Source organism: Miniopterus natalensis, chromosome 6, assembly GCF_054644295.1.
Source record: "Miniopterus natalensis isolate mMinNat1 chromosome 6, mMinNat1.hap1, whole genome shotgun sequence".
Classification (NCBI taxonomy): domain Eukaryota; kingdom Metazoa; phylum Chordata; class Mammalia; order Chiroptera; family Miniopteridae; genus Miniopterus; species Miniopterus natalensis.
This window is the reverse complement of record NC_142086.1, coordinates 44,404,460-44,420,564: the sequence shown is the minus strand read 5'-3', so window position 1 is coordinate 44,420,564 and position 16,105 is coordinate 44,404,460. Positions and strand designations below refer to the sequence as shown.

The following is a 16,105-nucleotide window of genomic DNA, read 5'->3' as shown; positions in this document are numbered from 1 at the left end:
AATTAACAGAAGTTTCAATGTTATAAATTGTTATTTTCAAAAAAGGGTCAGTTAATAAAATATAACCCCTGTAAATAGCTGGTGCTGGACTATATCCCATGCCACTATATACATACATATATATGTGTGTGTGTATATATATATATGACACAGAATAGTCTATGTGATTCGTCATTTCTCTTTTAACAAAGCGCTGTATCAGAACAGAATTACATTTGTCATAAAACTTTTAATGGGACTACATTAAACGCTTAGTCACCTTTAATATAATTATTTAAGAGCCTAAAAGATGAAACTGTATTTCACAGAAACAAGGGTACGATTGAGACACAAGGAATGTGTTCTGCAGTCACTGGAAAGTGCTTGATCACCATAACAAAGATGGCCAGAGGTTTCTGATCTAATTAAAAATAAGGAGTCATACAACAAATGGCTTTATTAGAAAAAATGTAGTGTACATGTGGCTAATTTCTATCATGGACACACCTCTTGGCTATTGTATAATTAAAATCGGATATAAGGCTTAAACTTCTTCAGAAGTTAGTGGCCTTCTTCCTGGCCTGATACGTCGCTTAGGGAAGCAGTTATCTTCATGTGATAGACACCCTTTATTTCTTTTCATAAAAACAATGAACCAATCAGTAGTTTAGCACTGGCACAGAACATAGAGGGAATTATTTAGGTAGTGCCTTGTGTGTAAGACATCACACTGCCAGCCCTGGCATCAGGCACAGGCATGCCATTTATAGAGTTTTTAAATCCCCTATTATCACTCAAGTCCCACATTATTATTACTTAGTAGTAATTAAATTAATGTGACCATCAGTAACCTCACAAAACCTCTGAATGAAGTTTCTGTCTTCTCCTTTTTATCCTGTTAGTTTGCAACTCCGAGCAAACGTGCAGAATGCAGTATTGATTTCCAGTCTCTCTGTAAACTCCTTCGAGTCTGTGCTATTACACTGAGACAACCACGTCAAGATAGAGTCTGTCATAGGATTCCCTGAAGCACAGAATGAGGAGGAGACTGAGAAAACACGACCCGGGAAGGCACCAGTTGAACCAAGACAGCTCTGTAAGACAAAAAAACACGCAGTTATAAGCATTCGTGTGTCACCAGCAGAGCCACCTGTAAGATGCTGGGAGCAGGTTGCTCTGCATTCAAAAGCACTTATGACAAACACGCCATGGAAAGCCTGGAAACTAGCTTTCAATACATAGTGACAGTCTGGAGTCTAAGTGATGCATATAATAGATTACAGGGCTTTCATGTGGAATAGTTTTAACCAGTACCGTTAATAACTTTTCATCAATTTAATCCACCTTGATTTTGGTGGCAAAAAAAAAAAAATCTATTAAGGTCAAAGAAAAAAAATCAATCCCTTTAAGTGTCAGTTCGTTAATTATTTTTAGTGCTCTCTCTCACCCTCTTGCTTGTCCTTATTTAGAAATAGCTTCTAGATTAGAAAGACAAATAAGAAAATCACTTGAACTTGGAGATAACACATTTTTTGGGATAGAAACATCTAATTCTCAGCAAAAACATCAAGTAGTTGTTCACTGTAAAACAGATGAGAAAATATATAAAAAATAAAGTAAAACATAAAAAAAATTAATCGTAATTCTACCCTCAGAGAAACTACTATGAATATTTTGGCTTCTTTCTTTCTAGTCTTTTTTTCCTACCAGCATCATAGTTATGTACAATACCAATTACCAGCAAACCCACAAGAATCATCTCAACACACAATTCTGTTCTGATCTGACTTAGTGGAATCAAGAACATGCTTCTTCAGAAAGGCTTGCTCCTGAATTCAGGACTCTCGCAGGCCAATGCTGGGCCGCCTGCTGCGAATCCACACCAGCCGACCTAGCTGCCTGTTTCCTCCAGCCCCAGTGGCCTCTGAGCTACGCATCTGCTCAGCGTTCCACCCTCGCCTCCTTCCCAGTCAATCCTGAGGCTCTGGGTACAGAAGTGGCATAAAGCGGTTGGTGGCAGTGGCAGTGGATAACTTCTCTAGTTTAATATCCATTTAGCAGTTTCAATGCAAAAAAACCAGCAAGGGAGGTAAAGAAGTTCCCTGGTACATCTTTTCTTTGGGCACTGCTATAGGTTTATATTTTCCCTTTGTAGTTTTATAGAATGCGAATACTGCCCTAATCTTCAAAAATCATCCTGAAGATTTCCACACTGCTGCTTCAGTTTGATCCATAATTCATACGGCTAAAAGAGCGATTTATGCTCAGGAATAGAAATCCAAAAACCAACTGGTAAGAGAAGGTGCTGAAATGCCTTTTTCCCCCTGTAATATGCTCACAAAAGTCTCCTCTCCACCTCTCAATTTCTACGTTTTAAAAGTGAGGCATGCTATTATCTGGCATGTAACAAAGACATATTTCAGTGATATTTTCATGCAAAGGTGTTTTCTGTGCTTTACTTGTATTAGATATAATCTACTCAGAGAGGCTGTGACCTCTGGGATCTTGCCTTTATTCTGATATTCCCTGAAATGACACACTGGGCGTTTTCTGTATTTATATTATAGCTTCTGGATTCCTGATGATAATTTTAACAGGCAAGAAGAATCAGTAAAAAAATAAGAAGAGAAAAAGCAGCAAGACCATGACAACAGCGTACTGTTTGTAGTGAGCATGTTGATTTTAAGGCCAAATTTTCAGCTGCGTTTTAGGTGGAGCTAGAACAAAACACACGTGCAGCAACAGCCAACTTGTCCTTGCTCTTCATAAACCTAGGTGAGTGTTTGCCAAAGCAAAACTTTGTCAATACTAAGCAAAACTCAGTCACTGCCAGAGCAGGCCTTTTGTTTTATCAGAGTTGTAAATTATTCCCTCTACCTGGGTTCGAGTGAAATTTTTAAACATGCCTCACAACTGCTCTTCAGTGTCACGGTTGGTTGGTTCATTTTTACTATCACGCTGCTCTCTGGAAAGTCAAGTCCACCTTAGGAAGTTCACGTGGCTCAGTCTGCTAAGTGTGCTTTGAAATTCTTTGCCTTTTCAGAAAGCAAAAGGTCAGAGACAGGAATCTGCCCAGTTTCCCCCTGGAAACCACTCGCATAAACCGCAATGTAGGTGCCCTAACAAGCAGGAAATGGTTTGTTTAAAAGCGTCATTTGACTTAGAAGCAGCAAAGTCAACTGCAGCCCCTCGGAGCCTGGTCTCATATGCCGTAATTGAGCCAACACAATCCTGATCCACTGAATTTTCTTATTCTTACCCTTTAAATCTTTTAAAGTGAGCAGTTTCCTAACATTCCTTCCCTTTACCCTTAACTAGAGAAAATATAAATCCATACTCCAAGGCTCCAGAATTTGCCGCTATGTCCCTGCTGGTTCTCTGTCATTTATTATGCTCACGTAAGCTGGGACTCTCTCTGCCCACTGACAGGTTGGACAGGTGCTACACATCCCTCGGAGAGGGGCTGTGCGCCAATGGTGACGCTCTGCTGGGACTGAACTAATTAGGATTTTGCTTACCCCCTCACCTTTTCTTCCAGGAGCACCGTTATACTTTCCACCTCCTCTTTCCCTTCAATGATGCCATGCTTTCGGTTCCCACCGCCTTCAGGGAACTGTCTGGTCCCAGATACCACCCTCCAGAACCAACCTGCTATTTTTCTTTGGTGGTTCAACCAGAATCATGATGACTTAGCAAAGCTGTCTCCATTCTCATTTGAGAGGAGCCAGCTGACATCATGATTTTACACACAGTGGAACACCCTGCTCCCTTCCCTCCACGTTAATTAGCCAACAGATCTGACCATTGCACACAATGCATTCTTTTCCTCCTTAGATATAAAAATACTTCTCACTGGTCCACATCTGTGGAAGCTGTTCTGGTAACTGCTAGTCAATGCCTCCCACCTCAGCCAGGCCCCTGAATCTTTTAAGTCACAATGTAGCCTCAGATTCATGGTTAGCTACTTCAGAATGAAAGGACTGAGGTAAAAAAACAAACAAACAACTTTAATGCTTTTAGCCAAAACCAGCTGCAGAGCTTCTAGAACAAACAAATAAACAAACAAAAAACCTAGATAATATAAACTTCAGAATAAGTTATGAACTATAAAATAGAATGTTGGAACACATTTCAGGGCATATAAAGAATATAACAGCATTCCCAAACTGGTTCTCTAAGTGCAGTTATTAAGAGTAAAGCATCACTGTGCTGTCTGAACTAACTTGCCGAGATTCTCAAAGCAAATAGAGGAAGCAACTGAGTTTTACAAATATGCTTATATTAGGGAGAATGTAATGATTTTTTTTAAGAGAGACCATGAAAAAGCCAAGTCAGAAAAACTCTAAGAAACTTCTGACACTATCCTGGCAGAATCAAAATAGGACATGGGAGACCCTGTGACCCAGGGCTCCAAATAAGCCAGTGCATCGGTACAAGAGCCTGCGTGACATTCGTTGTCAGTGGTGGCGATGGCCACGATCTGAAAGCAAATCACCAGTGGAGCCTTGCTCAGCAAGCGAATCTGATGTGCTCACTGTGGGTCAGTCTGTGCAGCCCTGAAAACCTGTCTGATACAATCACCTATGAGATAGCACATTGTGGGAGATAAAACTCTGGTCAGGAAGTATACTACTTCTTTGAGAAGAGACCTAAAAAAACAAAGATTTTTAGGATGATTAAAAAGTTGGCCTTCCAACCATGCAACTAGTTGAATTCTGACATATAACAACTTCTGGTTGAGTTTTTCAAGTTTGAAAATGACTAAATTATGACACTTGAACACTGGCTCTAGTGGAAGGGAATTCAATGTATCATATTGAAGGTACTAGGCCGTGGCACTAAAGGATATTTTTAGGAAATCATTTCACAGAATTTTCAGATTTGCAATTTCTGTTTCATCACACCTCAGTTCTAAGGCATGCGGGCTTCTGCTGCAGGACTTCGGGGACAACATCAATTAATCCTACATGAAAGAATATCAGCACAGTTTTCAGAGTGAGTTCTGATGACTGTAGTCTCAGAGAGGTGTGGGGTATGTTCATGTGTATTCAGTAGACACACTCACGAACAAGCATATAAAAGCATTTCTTCAAAACAGAAGCCTAGATATTTAAATTCCTAACACTAACCAGCTAATTCTCTAGAAGGAAACAGAACAAACATGTGGTGAGTGCCAGTTATGCCCTCATCTGGGCTCCTTCACACGTATCTTCCCATTCACTCTCTAAAATGTCAAAATGTGCTGAGATTTTTTTTTCTCCTGAAAATCACCTTGTTGGATTAAAATGAACTATTATTTAAAATTTCATTTTCCACAATAATCATGGAGTTTAGGCAGAAACTTTTAACATCTACACAGATATGTATAAGAACCTGTGATCAGAAACCAACCAAAAGGAGGGAAGCTTTTGGCCCTACCTAGATAAACCCTTGATTATACAGAGACAGGAAGTAGCAGAAATGGTCCTAAGTGTTTTCTTCTGCCACCCACGCGAAAGAACCCAAAGTATTTGCCTGCATCTGGTCACTATGAATTTGCAGAATGAGCGAGCACTGACTGATGTCAGTTCTAGTTAATTCACGTCCGATGCCAGTCTCTGTTGAACAAACTGAAAGCGGCAGCTGGACCTAGGGGAGTGACAAGAGACACTCTGCTGGCCAAGGAAAATGGTCAGGAGTGCACTGGGCTCTCCCAGTCAGACAGTGTAGAGCTATTCGCTGCTGTAAACTGATCAATAAATACATGTTACAGTCTAGAGACTGCACTCAGGAGGTTTATTGGGGGGAAACATCTGGCATCTGCTGTTGCTTTTAAATACTGAGAAGACAAAACTCTATTTCCAGCAGACAGGAAAAAGCACACTCTACTAGGCTGCAAGGATCACTCACAAACCTGTGCCCATGAGCTGGAAAATTGTTTCTGTCACCCAAAGGGGCAACACAGCCATCTCTGATACTTTACCAGGCAAAAGAGAGGCACTGAGCCTCTTAATTGCAACTGTGACATAACTGAAGAAGATTAAAGCTGATATGTAATAATTATTAGATGATTCTGTTTAGAAAACTCACTGGAAGCAAACACCTTAGTCCAACACGTGGTGACGGCATTTTCCCTAATGGAAACACATGTTTCCAGGATAGTATAGAGTGGTCTGATTTCATTAGTATCAATCTCCTTCATTTGGTAAACCAAGCAGCATACATCAAGTTTAGCAAAGCTAAAACCAACTTTACCTACACTGCTGATTGACAGAAATAATCTAGTTTGTTGTTAATTATAATTAGAAATGAATATATCATTTGTATGTTTTTTGCTGTAAGGTGAAAGTACTAAGCCAAAGTTGTCCGAAACCCAGGGCAAATTCTGTTTTGTCAGTTTTTAAAGTTTCAAAATTTTATTTTCCAATTAAGCAGGTTATTGTGGTTACTGTTTCAATTATAAGCTTGTCAGAAAGTTTCCTATAAACAATTAGGCCTCTTGGAGCATCACATTTTAGAGTATTTCCTACATTTGAATCTTACAGATTCTTCAGTGGTCAAATTATCCAAATTTACTGGTATTTGATGAGTAGTTAAGAGAACAGCAACTGGCGGGGGGAGGGTAGTGATATTAGATTAAGATGAGAAATAAAATGGGATATAAATCTCGTAGAAATTAATAAAAACTTTATATTCAAGAGTCACAAGTATAAGTTCTTATTTTAACATGAAAAAAAAATTCTAAATAATTATGTCCAAATTTTCTGAAATAGTAAAACAGAATTTGTGTACAGAAGAGAGAATATCAGAGAGAAACAAACAACTGTGTAAAACAGAACCAGCACAAACCCACGGGCCCCCACACCAGTGAGCCAGCCTTCAGCATGCCCAGCGACCTCGCCAGCTGTCCCCGCAGTGCCTCCGCCCACCCCTCCAAGGTTATCTGAAAGTTTCATTCTCTCCTGAAGCCCGTTCTCCACTTTCTTCTCACCAACTCTTAGTAGATGAACTGGCTTCTAAGCAGAATGGTGATGCCGTTAAGAGTGAAATCCTTCAATACTCTGCCCAGCAAAGCTGTCTGCCTCTGTGCCCATTGACGCCGCCTTCTCTCTTATCTCCTTTTGTCCAAGGCAAACTCCTCCACTTGGGTTCAGGATCCCATCCCTTCCTCTTTAGTAAGAATTTCCCTCTTCTTCAAATGTGTACCGCCGGGTTCTAACTTCAACCTTCTGTACCTGCACTGACTATGTAGAGCTACTTAAACTTGATGCATTAAAAACAAAAACAAAAAAAACACACACCTGAAGGTATTTTCTTTTATTAGCCTGTAAAAGCTCAAATAAAGTAATTGGCCTTAGTGAAAATTCTCCATATAAACTCCCTATACAGCAGTGCCACAAACCCCCTCTCATACCATATTTAGGTAGTAAACAAAAAGTCAAATTTCTTACCTGTGTGGTAAAATGTGAGAAAAAATAAAAGTACTCCCATGAACATATTACTTAAAAAAGTGACAACTCCACAAGTAATTCCTTCTGGAACTGGGTAGACAGTTTCCACAAAAAGCTCAAAAAATATAGGTATAGTGCTATTCAAGAACACTCCCAGGAGAATACAGGAGGCGTACAACGTCACTGAAATAAAGACACAAACATTTCAGTTTCCCAGCAGCAGCAGTGAGTCACAGCAGATAGATCTCCGGGTCTTCTCTTCTGTAAGTATCGACTTTACAATTTCATCTCTTTTCAATGACAGTTGATAAAGTTTGACAAAGCATCACATCCGTCAGCCCTTTGCTCAGGTGAGCAGATGGGAAAGCTTTTGTTGCTGGATAACTACCATTTTATTTCCTTTATCTTTTTGGTGGATTATTCCAAAGCACAGAAACAATTTTACCATAATAATGTAATTAAAGAGATTCTTCCCCTTAGTCATATACTCCCGGCAAACAGAGAGATAAAATATAGCAACTTAATTTGAAATCTAAACTCATTCTATAATTTCAAAGAGAACTTAAGATCTAAGAATAAAGAAACATTATGTATTACTGAAAATTACATATTTAAAGAGACTGGTTAATAATAACCCTCAAGTACAAAATAAAAATTATTCAGTATGCAATTCCAGAAGAAACACTTAAAATAGAATTAATCTTTAATTTTGAAATGAGTTTTGTGTCAACTGTTGTTTTAAAATTTGCAACTTTTTTGGAACACAAAAAATTTTCAACCAGAAATGTATAATTAATAGTAGTTAGAATCCCAGATTAGCCAATAAAAAGCCTATTGACCCTGTTCTGTAGTGAAATCTTTGAATAAGGACATTATTATTTTTCTTAGAAGAAAAGCTTAGAGAAATGCACCCCACTCCAAACAGTTATATCATTTGCTACTGCCTGCATACAAACCTTCTTAAATTTTAATTTGAAGGCAAAAACAGAACCAATGAGGAAAAAATGATATCCTATTTAGAAACCTAAAACACATCTCCTATAGACTAATAAGTATATCGTACTTACTAGTGATAATGAGTAGAATTTGTTCTAAGGTTAAGGTTACCAGGAAATATTTTTAATAAAAATAAAAAATTTCTATACAGGAACTACAGAAAGTGAGGGAGTTGTCCTAAATCTGTTATGTATTATTCATAAAACATAGCAAATTACCAGAATTTATCATACTGATTACAATAATTAACAGTCTGAGACATTGTTGAAGGGGTAAAAAAATATCCATTGTTTTCTAATAGAATTTCTCCAATTAACCTCAACTCCCATTTCCTCTTCCAGTTATACTGGCCTTTCAGGGTTATGAAATATTTAGTGCATTCTAATAACATAACTAGCCGGTGGTTACGCTGACTTTCTTTGCGTAGATGATACATGAAATAGAACACAAAGGATGACAGCGAATTAAGAACGTACTGCTGGCTAAAGCAGGGCCCAAATTATGCACGGAATTAAATGGGAAGCATTTAACAGTTACAATAAATACCATTTAATCATGAAGTAACTGTCAAGAGATTCCTAGAAACAACAAAACCTCACACCCCATGCTCACTGTATATTTATTAGACATAGATCACGTAAACCAATCAACACTTTTACTTAACACATGACTCACTAGTGGCCCGTTAGGAAATCAAGGGATGGAACATCACTGGTAGCTTTTACAGAATATTCTATCTACAAGACACTTTGTAATAATTTATTGGTCAGTCAGTAGTAATCAGAGGAGAGATGGCTGCTGACCCAAACACAGGCGAGCTTAGGAGTTTAAAATAAGACAACACTGAAATAAATGACAGGAAAAAGCAAACCCTTAAGAACCAGAAAGTGCTACTTCTAAGTAAGAATTCATAAACCAGTGACAGACTTACCATTTTTTAGGAAATATATTTGGAAATAATCCTTTTTTTTCTTATCCTTACCCAAGGACATTTTTTTCCACTGGAAATAATCCTTTTGATATTATATTTTTGCAGGAAATATACCCTCACATGTAATGTGCAATCACCAAATTAAAATGTAATACCTACAAAATAATCATAATCTGTATGTAATAGAATAATTGCACATTGTAAAAAAAAAGAATGCTAATGTAATGATGATGACAAAATGAAAAGGGATTATCTATTGGTATGGAATCTTGGAAAGAGAGATTTAAATTCATTGATTTTTATCAATCATGATACAAAAAAGAGAGGGAAAGAGAGAGCGGGAGAGCAAGACATGGGATGTCTCAGAGGAGAGCCTGGTGAAGCAGCAGCCCTGTCTGAAAACCCCTCATGGCCATGCAGCTCCCGTGGCTTCATTTTATGCTCATTACAAATTTTCTGATTTTGGTTTCTTAGGTATCTAAATTCTGGGAAGGGAAGAGAAAATCTTTGTCATTGGAAAAATAAAATTTTTATTGTGATTAAACTTTGTTGACGGAACTGTAAATAGTTCATCTTCTGGTAGGTAATTGAAAATGTCTATCAAAATAAATAATGCACACTGTTTGACCCAGCAATCCAGATCTAGGAATTTATCCTACAGCTATGCAGGTCAAAGCATATAAAGCAGGCTCACTGAAACATTGTTTGTAGTATGAAAATATTAAAACCAAGTTAAATGGCTACCAACAGGAATGTTAAAAATTTTATCAAGCCTCCAAATAAAGTTACATTATGCAACCATTAAAAATGAATTAACTTTGTATGTACTGATATTAAGGACATCTAAGATATATAAGTAAAAAAGGTGCAGAAGTGTTATATTTTTAAAAAGGATACATGCACATTTGTAAGTGTATAGAATTCTCTGGGCAAATACCCAAGAAACTGACATTCAGGGTTACCTCTAGAAAGAGAAATTGGGGGGTCCACAGAGAGATATTTTTCATTGTATACCCTTTATCTACTCTTTGTATTTGACTTTTTTACTATGTGTACATCTTACCTATTTAACAAAATAAAAAGAGAAATTTCATTGGTAATAAAATAGTGAATTGGTAGCTGATTCAACTCCACTTCATGCAAGTTTGTTAGCTCACTGACACATCAATGTCCACCCCTGGGAGCCACATAACCCAATCCTGGTGCAGGAGCCTTGGCATAAACATTTCCACTTCATTTACTAGAATTCCTGCTATACACGGGGAAAATGTGCTGTGATGAATAACACAACTTCAGAGGCCAGTAATAAAAAAGCGAGCATTTCCATTCAATTCTCTTATTCTTGGTGTTTGCTTCTTGTATTACTATACAAATGATGAGCAAAAGGTTGTTTTACACAGAACAGATATGCAGAAATCACTTCTTATTGTCGAAACTAAAGAATCCAAGTCATCTGCACAGGAACGGGTTAAGTTCAGGCCTTCATAAGCAGAATGGGGGAAAGGTGGCTGTCAGGACTGACTTAATATATTCCTCCCCAGTGTTCTGGGACATGCCTAAAGTAGAAGCTGACTATTAAGAGTCTGAATTTGACTTCCACTTGAATTTTCAGTGTAGAGTCTGATACAGTGTCTTTATACACTAGTTTGGCAGATCTAGTGGGTGAATGTCATCTATTAAAAGTCAGGCAGACAAGATAATTTCCTGCTCGCAGAGAGGGTTCAAACTACATGATCATTAAGTATTTTCCTGACTTTCTATGGCACTGATACTAAAATTATAACAAACTGCCTTTCAATTAAAAAGCCAAGGTAATTTAGCAGAACAAACACAATGCTGATGTAGAGTTCTTTCAAAGAAGCTAATACAATTCACAGGCCTATAACTTAAATTGCAAAAAAACAAAGTCCTGTGTAGCACAAAATACAGTTACAATGCACATGTTTCAAGTATTGGTCCGCCAACCCTGCTCCCAATGACAAACCAAATTACTAAACTTTAGGGAAACAGAGCCCTGTATAAATATATTTTATGAACCAAAACACTCAAACCTTAGATGAGTAGCGGTTACAGAACAAATCACAAAATTTCAGATTAAGAATGGTTATAGAACAAATTACAAAATTTCAGATTAAGAATAAGAACTATTTCCACTCAACAGTTAATGAGGTTCTCAAGACATCATCAATAACAAGAACAATTTCAAATCTTGAACTTATACAACTTTTAAAACATTTTTTGAAAATGCTTTCAAATATATTATCATATTTGATCATCCTATCAACTCTTTGAGGCAGGTAAGGTGTTTTACAGATGAAATGACCAAAGTTCTGAAGGTCAAAATGACTTATTTAGGAACAATTTGAGTTAGTAGTGGTAATAATAATATAATCAAGGCCTAGAGAATCTAGCACATTTCCCACCAAGCCTCTGTATCAGATTGGAAAAAACAAACAAGGCTTGGTATTTCTTTTATTCAATGGTATTGGCACAACAGGCATGCTCCTCAAATCTGTATTCAGTACAAAGCTGGAAGTGACTGCACATAAGACAGATGACAGAATCAAAAATAGAGCACCAAAAGGTCACAAAGAAAGAGATGAACTTTAATCATGATAAATGCAAAATGGGTCCAAAAATTATTGCTTAGGCATATAACAAGGAAAACTTTAGCCTAAGCCTTTCTTCAAAATCGTTTATCAGGAGCCTATTATATGTAAGCCGCTATGCTAGAACAATAAATAGGACTTACTGTGTCCTCAAGTCGCTACAAATCTAAAGAAATATGATAGATGCCTACTGGCTCAGCAGCCAACTGTGCACGAGAAGTGTTCAGGAGACAATTACACTTCATTTTCTTAGAAAAAGCTATGTCTATTCATGAGAAACAAGAGCCTCCCAATATTAGGTGCTGAGTGCAGCAGGAACAGTGTGCTAAATTCTAGTCATACATTTTGAGAAGGACAATGACAAGCAATGGTAGGTTTAGAAGGGAGCGACTACGCTAGCCAGTGGTGTGGAATCCATATCCGATGAGAAACGGTTGCAAGAACTGGGGGATGTTTAGATTAAAGGCTAAGGCCAGACATGATAAATATCTTTAAATGTTTTGAGGGCCATTAATGGAAGAGGGAGGGAGCTGGCTTGCTTTGTGGAAGCTGTGTTGTTCCAAATCAGTTATCTCAATAGGAGGAAGAATTTCCCAGGACCCAGGGAGGACTAATGACAGAACTGGTAATGTGTTTCCTCTTTTGGGAGGTATTCAAACTGCAGTCAGATGAAGATCTATCTGGACTGCAATGGAAGAGATACACTGATACATTTACGGAATGGTAAGTTACAGCAGGTGATGACTAAGGTTCATATAAGTAGATCAATAACAAAATTAAAGAGAAGTAGATAGGACAGCTTAACTAGGATATTAAAAGCACCTTTTAGGTGCTTCTAGGTAGATAATAATAATAGAGAATTTGTTTACAGTTTTATTAAAGAGCATTAAAATAGGAAATAATGATTATAAAATAACAATACATTTTCATTATGAATTATTTTAAGGATTAGAATCAAGAAATTTCCCTAAAGAGTAGGTTTATAACATTAATGCACTTTATTGGATAAACTTTTATTCTTGCGTATACTGACTGAATTTTTATTTTATGATAAAGTTAGGAATTATTAGATTAGACCTTTGTTGCCCTGGCCAGCGCTCTCAGTGGTTAGAGCATCAGCCTACACACTGGAGGGTCGCGGGTTTGATTCTCAGTCAAGGGCATGTACTTGGGTTGCAGGTTCCATACCCACCCCAGCTGGGACTCTTGTGGGAGGCAACCAATCGATGTTGTCTCTCTCACATTGATGTTTCTTTCTCTCCTCCTCCCCCCTCCCTTCCACTCTCTCTGAAAATTAATGGAAAAAATACCCTCACTCCTCAGGTGAGAATTTGAAGGGGGGAAAAAGATTAGACCTTTGTTAAAAATATTTCTACAACCTAAACTTGATATTGCAAATCCTTCTGGAAATAAAGACACACCTATAAAGAGAAACAGTAAACATCACTTTGTTAGCTGCATAGGTTTTCTTCATAGATTTTAAACATGTAGGACAGACTACATATGTATGTGTGTACACACACACTGATACTTTTCTGTGTCACTGAGTGGTGTCTCTCTGCTCAGCTTCAGATTTTTTCCCTAAAAATAACTGCTGCGGCCTTCATGATCTACCACTGATTAAAATTTGCAGCACATGAAAATGTGGTTCCAAAAGAGGATGGGCATATTTTGTTGCAATATTCATTAATGGAGATGATTTTCTTTCTTTGTGTTATTGCAGTGTTCCTTATTTAGCCTCTGTGTTGACACAATTTAGTCCTATAAAAGCTGACAGTTATGTTTAGAGTCTCTAAGGACTAGAAGGCAAAGTAATCATCTCACAGGAATGAGGCACAACTAACAATCCTTTGTAAGAGTGGGCCCAGAGCAGAGACTGGTATGAAATCAGATATCGTAGCTATAGGGATAATCAGTAACTTTCAAGCTCCCAAAGAATCATTTACGGTTCTGAAGAAGGCAATGCACTATTAAATCACAAAACACTGACTGATCACCTGGTCAAGCCCTCTACCTTCAAGAAATACAGATCCTGCTTGAAGACTTATTTTTTCTTGAAAATTTCATGGATAAACAAACAGTACAAGGTTTACCTCCATAGGCCCTTTGAGCATTTTATGCCTCTTACATTTAAGGTTTTTCACAAATCCATTTTCTTCTTTTAGAAAGAAAGAAGTGGGGGGCGTGCAGGAGGCAGCCGATCAATGACTCTCTCATCATGGATGTTTCTCTCTCTCCCTCTCCCTTCCTCTCTCTGAAATCAATAAAGATATATTTTTTTAAAAAGACTACATTCTATAGTCTTAAAAATAAAAAAATTGAAAACAAGTCACTTCTAGCCTTCTTTCCTTAAAGCTTAACATCCCTAATTTCCTTATTAATATGCATCTCTTTAATCATGTTCACAATTCTTTAATGAATTTTTTTTTAAAAAAAGTAGTTCTGTTTTTTAATATGTTTTTATTGATTTTAGAGAAAGAAGAAGGGAGAGGGAAAGAGAAACATTGACGTAAAAGAGAAACATCAATTGGTTGCCTCTCATATGTACCCTAACTGAGGATCGAACCCCCAACCTGGGCATGTGCCCTGACCAGGAATCAAACCAGCAACCCTTTGGTGCATAGGACGATGCCCAACCAACTGAGCCACACTGGCCAGGGCCTGAATTTTCTTATTTACCACCCATTTTTTGGCAAGTGTTATGTTTTTACTCCTTTGCATGTTAATTAAAATGGGATATAATTATCTTAATGCAAAATACATGAAAATATATTAAGAGGATTACTCTCTACCCTACTAATGTCACATGCCTTTAATTACAACCACGTATGTTTCCTTTTTTCAAATACCACTTGAAGTCAGCTTGTAGTCACCTATCACTCTCAAGGGGGTCATGTCTAGCTAATCATTCCCATGGACTCCCCACCCACTATCTGTTTCTGATGTCACCATCATGGCGTTCTAGTAACTTGAATTAGATGAAGAACCTCTCCCAAGGCAACTTCTGTTAAACCCTCAAATTATATTGTTTCAGCAAACTCAACACCAAAGTGCTAACATTTAAAAAATGCCATTTTCCAAGTATTCATCTGTTCTGTGAAAAATTACTGTGTGAGTTGTGGCTAACAGGGCTATACAGCAAGTTCTCAGATAAGGTGAATAATGCATTTTAATAAATTTGTTCATGGCATAAGCGTCAAGATTTTGAAACTCAATTTATCTAGTCATGAGTTTATTTATGTGCTCTATTGTAGGTACTTCAATTAATGAAGATATAATGCAATTTTAAATATTAAGCTTCCCAAAGGAAATAAAAGCATACTGCTGATAGCTTACAAGAAGATGTATGTAAGCAAGTACATATGGCAAAACAGTACGCCTTTACACAAAATGAAATGATCCAGTTTTCTTCTGTATGGCACAATAATATCAAGTTCAGTGGGTTACAAAAAAATTGCAATAGGTTTTAGTAGTAGCAGCACTTAAAACACATGGATTGAACAAAATTAATAAGCTTTTAATTTATTATGCCAACAGTTATAATTAATGCATATATTTTCAAGTACTTTTTTCCATGTAGATTCTTCTGATACATAAAAAGCAGTAACAGAAATAAGTTTGCTAGAAATGGGGAACAAGACTCAATATTTTCCTAATTAAAAAAAAGAATGACTATGGTAAAAAAAAAAGGAAACATAAATTTGCCATTACTGACTTTAAATAGCCTAAAGGTCTAACTTTGTCTATAATTAGATTTTATAGTAAGTTACTTTTCATGAAACCTCTTTCACTTAAGAGGAACTAGGTCAGATTTCTACAAAGGCAGTAAGAGTACCCATGACAGATTTACTCAAATGCTCCAGTGTTCCATTAAAAGGCGCCCTTTTGCCTTCCTACAGCTAGTGCTGAATAACAGAGTGGCCATGATTGCTGACTATTACTTGCAATAAGTCATATCTACTGCAATTCAAAATGGAGATAATATGCATCGCATTCATTCATTCACTCATTCATTCCTTAGGGCTTGTGGTAGGTACTGTGGTGGGAGATGAGGTCAGAATTTATAAGGCACAAGTCCATGCTCCAGGTTTTCAGATCGGTAGAGAAGATGAAACATAAACTCAAGTAACTATTAAGTGGTGTCAGGAAAGAGAAAAAAT

The 16,105-nt window shown here is 37.3% G+C and overlaps 1 protein-coding gene across 1 annotated transcript in view; it reads right to left on the bottom strand.

Annotated features, from left to right (window-relative positions):
• Positions 1-209: 209 nt before the first annotated feature.
• The window catches only part of SLC49A4 (solute carrier family 49 member 4), a 54,370-nt gene continuing 38,474 nt past the window's right edge, over positions 210-16,105 (bottom strand). The window contains exons 8-9 of the mRNA XM_016200116.2: positions 7,410-7,592; positions 210-1,073 (exon numbers count right to left, since the gene is read on the bottom strand). Coding sequence (XP_016055602.2) covers positions 958-1,073; positions 7,410-7,592 — 299 coding nt within the window. The 3' untranslated portion in view covers positions 210-957. The remainder of the gene's footprint in view (positions 1,074-7,409; positions 7,593-16,105) is intronic.